At 48.2% G+C, this 4,562-nt stretch overlaps 1 protein-coding gene across 1 annotated transcript; it reads left to right on the top strand.

Annotated features, from left to right (window-relative positions):
• Positions 1 to 3: 3 nt before the first annotated feature.
• On the top strand, positions 4 to 1,586 carry HOXD13 (homeobox D13; the record flags this gene model as incomplete). Its single annotated transcript, XM_024732846.1, has 2 exons — positions 4 to 547; positions 1,336 to 1,586. Coding segments are annotated over 2 exons (795 nt in total), but the record flags the coding sequence as incomplete, so codon positions are not given.
• Positions 1,587 to 4,562: the final 2,976 nt, after the last annotated feature.

Consider the following 4,562-nt stretch of genomic DNA (forward strand, 5'->3'; position numbering starts at 1 on the left):
CCGGGGACCTCTGAGCGCGCGGGTTCTGCCTCGTCGTCGTCATCTTCGGCTGTGGTCGCGGCGCGCCCGGAGGCTTCCTCCGCCAAAGAGTGCTCGGCGCCCGGCGCGGCCGCTGCAGCGCCCCCGGGCGCCCCGGCCCTGGGCTACGGCTACCACTTCGGTAACGGCTACTATAGCTGCCGCATGTCGCACGGCGTGGGCTTACAGCAGAATGCTCTCAAGTCGTCGCCGCACGCCTCGCTGGGAGGCTTCCCGGTGGAGAAGTACATGGACGTGTCGGGCCTGGCAAGCAGCAGCGTACCGGCCAACGAGGTGCCCGCGCGAGCCAAGGAGGTGTCCTTCTACCAGGGCTACACGAGCCCCTACCAGCATGTGCCCGGCTACATCGACATGGTGTCTACCTTCGGCTCCGGGGAGCCTCGGCACGAAGCATACATCTCCATGGAGGGCTACCAGTCCTGGACGCTGGCCAACGGGTGGAACAGCCAGGTGTACTGCGCCAAGGACCAGCCACAGGGCTCCCACTTTTGGAAATCATCCTTCCCAGGTAGGGACGTTGGGAAAAGGGGAAGGACAAGAGGGAGAGATGCAGGGAGGGAGGGAGAGGAAGAGAGAAAAGAAGGAAAAGAATGGACTGGGAGTCTATGCCCCTGCTTGGGAGTTGGGCACCTATCCTCCTCCCCCCAACCATGGTTAACTCAGTGGAACAGTCGGTCCAGTTTGTGTGAAATCTGTAAATTCATCCTTTGATTTAAATTGCCTCTCTCACAGCCCTTTTCTGCCTGTGTGCGGGCTTAGGCCTATTTTTCTCCTAAAGTTGAAGGTCTTTGCTGCCCTTTGCTCAGGCCTTGGCCCCTCCTCCCCAAAGAGGTGTCACGGAGTTGAGCCCCACTTTTCAAGGACATGAATAACCCAGAGTGACCACTAAAGCTTCCAAGAGCTCACAAGCTCCAAACGCAGGAACACGAAAAGTCAAAGTTTGAATAAACAGCCTAGATATTTCTTTTTAAGTCTGAGTATGTTTGTGTGTTTGTAACCAGCATTTGCAGAAACTGTCCTTATGAGAGTCCCCAGCAACTACACCATAAAATCTCAGGCTTGTTAAGATGCCGGTTTGAGAAACCATGATGATCCATCATACTGGCCTTCACTTTGAAGTGTAAATAATCTTTCTTTAATAACATGTAAATAATATGTCTGTGTAAATAATAATAAAGTGTAAACAGCCTGTCTTTCTTCATTCTCTGTACCCCCTCCAAGTCTACACACACAGTCCCCAGCTGGGTGCTCCAGATATCCCGGTCTAATTTTTCCTGTGCTGTTTTTTTATACCAGGGGATGTGGCTCTAAATCAGCCAGACATGTGTGTCTACCGTCGGGGGAGGAAGAAGAGGGTGCCCTACACCAAACTGCAGCTCAAAGAACTGGAGAACGAGTATGCCATTAACAAGTTCATTAACAAGGACAAGCGGCGGAGGATCTCCGCTGCCACGAACCTATCCGAGAGACAAGTGACCATTTGGTTTCAGAACCGAAGAGTGAAAGACAAGAAAATCGTCTCCAAGCTCAAAGATACTGTCTCCTGATGTGGGCCAGATTGGCCACAGAGAGTTTAAATGCTTCCACTTGCCTCCAAAAGACCTTTGGAAAGACTTGAATATGTATTTAATTCCCCCATTCCCGTGCCAGTAATGGCAAATTTTGTGAATTGTTTTTCTCTCTTCCCCTTATCTGGCTCTAAAACCTCTTGCTGCCCAACCTGATTTCGTAGTTCTGTTTCTTACTTGTTTATTTTTTATTTTGCTCTTGTCTAGGTTTATTTTTTATGACTTTTTAATGTTCTGTTTCTCCCTCCAGGCCAGTATAAAGGACTTGAAGTATTTTTAAATAATCCTCCCAAATGAATTTCAGAAGTGCCATTTTGATTTTAGGGTTTTATTTTTTTAAATCACTTTTTATGCCTGTTTCCAGCATTTCTTATCTTCATAATCCATTAGGGCAGAATGATTTGCAGTCATTCATATCCTGTGATTGGGTAATTGAATCATTAGCTCTCAACAAATGGAAACAGCTCTGGGCAAGCAGTGTTCTAGGGTCACTGGGAAAGTCTACAAATAGGAGGCTGGAGGGACTGTGATGGCTTTAAAAGCAGCTACCTTATTAAATAGGGTTTGTATCAATATTGGAGTGAAGACAATCTTTCTGACTTTGGGTCTCTCACTTGCTGTTGTAATTGTTTGTGTTTAATACACCTTGTAGATGTGTGCTTTTATAATCTTTTATTTGGAAATAATGTGTCCTCATGATGCCTTCATTTCTCTAGATGCAGATATTTAAATGGCTGCAATTGGCAGAGTGACCCACGGATGGTATAAATGCATCCCCTCTCCTTGGCCTCCAGTCTGTGGGACTAGAATTGAGACCCTCTCCTCAGTTCCCCGAAGGAGGCTTGAATCAGTGTGGCCATGGGTGGGAACTTTTATCCAGAACCCAGCGAAGAACTTGACTGTCTGAACAAATGTATTGGGCTCTCGTGGAGCTTTAAGACATCTAACAAATGTGGAGCTCTGAAGTCCAGGAAGAAAAAAAAGATGTTTCTGAAAGTGATGATAAATAACTACTTCTAAAGTGCTGCATATTTATACAACTGAGAGATTATTTTTGTAGATGCAATGTCTGTGAGCTGAGATACATGGGCAGTGCTTCAGGCATTTAAAAATCACTTTTTAACTCCTAGGGAGATGCAAATAAACAGAACTCTCTTGTTTCTTCTGAGTCTTTATACATTTGTTTTCTTTTTCCAAGCTTGTGTTGCCTCTAGAAAGTGGTCTTATTTATTATAAAATCTTGTTATCCTGAATGCTATGGGATTCCCTATAGATGAAGGAAACTCAACACCAGTTCTGGTCTGTAAAACCTCCAGGCTCTCCACTTCCATCACCCCTTCCCTCTCCTTTTCCTGTGCCTTTAAGATAAATAGTGATAACTTTAAATTAGCATATAATTTGTGGTGTCTAAAATTATATTTTTTACCAGACCAGCTCAAAAAAAAAATTCCCAATTAAATTCTACTTCTGAAAAAGAAACATTTCAGGCTTATCCCTTATCGCCTTCTCCCGGCAGCCTGCACACAGCAGTTGAAGACTGAAACCATAATTATACACCCTAAACCTCTAGACGCAATTTTTAGGCATTACTAACTTTCTTTCTGAGGGCTTTTTGCCACTCAGGGAAATGGCCGCTGAGAAGCTGGATGCCTCGTCGTTGTTAGCGACCGGGCGCGATGAATTCAATGGCTGCTAACTTTTGGTATGTGAGTTAAATACAGTTGTGTAAAACCCCACACGATATGTAAACTCTTCTGGCGGGAGGATTCCCCTATGGATCTGCCAGAGAAGGCTCAGAGACCCAAGGTTCGGAGCTACTTTCGTTTTCTCCTCCTCGGCTTGATTTCTTTCTTATCTTGCAACCGACTTCGAGCAGGCAACTTCGTTTTAATTGAGACAGGCAGATAGGGAGACAGAAAAGCAAAAGTGACCACGATTCAATCTTTCAAGAAGAAATTACCCCTGAAAATGGGGCCACACCGTCCCAACCTTCCACTTCGGGAAGAGATACTAACATTTTCTCTCTTTTTCTCACAAGGCGTGTTTTCATTTGAAACGGGCCTGTTTCCCCTTCTTCTCCATCGTTCCCCCCACCCCCCCGCCTTCTTTTTTGTAAATTCCAGACTCCAGGGCCGCATCCTATTTCCCAGGTCCATTTCTCAGGTTTCCTGACGTGGATAGGCAGGATTGCCTCGAGGTTTTCCTTTCATCTGTAGTCTGCCAGTCAGTTTTCCCCGCCTAAGAGAAACGGGAGGTTTGCTGAAGATTAAAACTGCGCTCAAACGCTCTCCAGTGGAATTTGAATTGACGGCTAAATCAATAACAGATGAAGACTTTGTTATTTATGTGCATTCCTTTTATATTCTGAATTGAGGAGGGAGGAGCGGAGCCGGTCGGTGGTCGGAGGGCTGATAGGGAGGCCCGCGAGGCGAAGGGAGCTTCAGGGAGAGGCCTTTGCTTCGGGTGGAGACTGAAAGGCCGCAGGAAGAGCGCCTCCAAAACCTGGAAGGTTACGAGCGCCGCCGGTGGAGGATCAAGGCAGGTGCGTCTACGCGTGATTCAAGAGGCGAAGGAGGCTTCGGATCCGGGACGTACTGCCACACAAAGGGGCGGCCACGACGCTTTCCAGTCTCTGGCAGCCCGCTGGGTCCGTCTGACTCCGCTGTCCCGGCCAGCTTTGCAGCTACGATCTCCGGCTTTCCGAGACGCTCGGCCGCGCCTGACAGCGGGCCTTGACCGCACGAGCTAGCGACCCCAGGCCGGCTGCGCCGCCCTTCACTGTTGATCTTGACCATGCGGCGGCGCCTCACCAGGCGTGGAGCTCGCTCGCCATCTCCTGGGCAGTCAGCGGCATTGGCAGAGCTCGCCGTTAAGCTCCGCAACCAAATCCTCTTTTCCCATTCTCCAACTCACCAGCAAAGCCTCCCTCCTCCCTCCCTCCCTCCCTCCCTCCTT

Source organism: Neophocaena asiaeorientalis, unplaced genomic scaffold, assembly GCF_003031525.2.
Source record: "Neophocaena asiaeorientalis asiaeorientalis breed wild unplaced genomic scaffold, Neophocaena_asiaeorientalis_V1.1 scaffold96, whole genome shotgun sequence".
Lineage (NCBI taxonomy): Eukaryota > Metazoa > Chordata > Mammalia > Artiodactyla > Phocoenidae > Neophocaena > Neophocaena asiaeorientalis.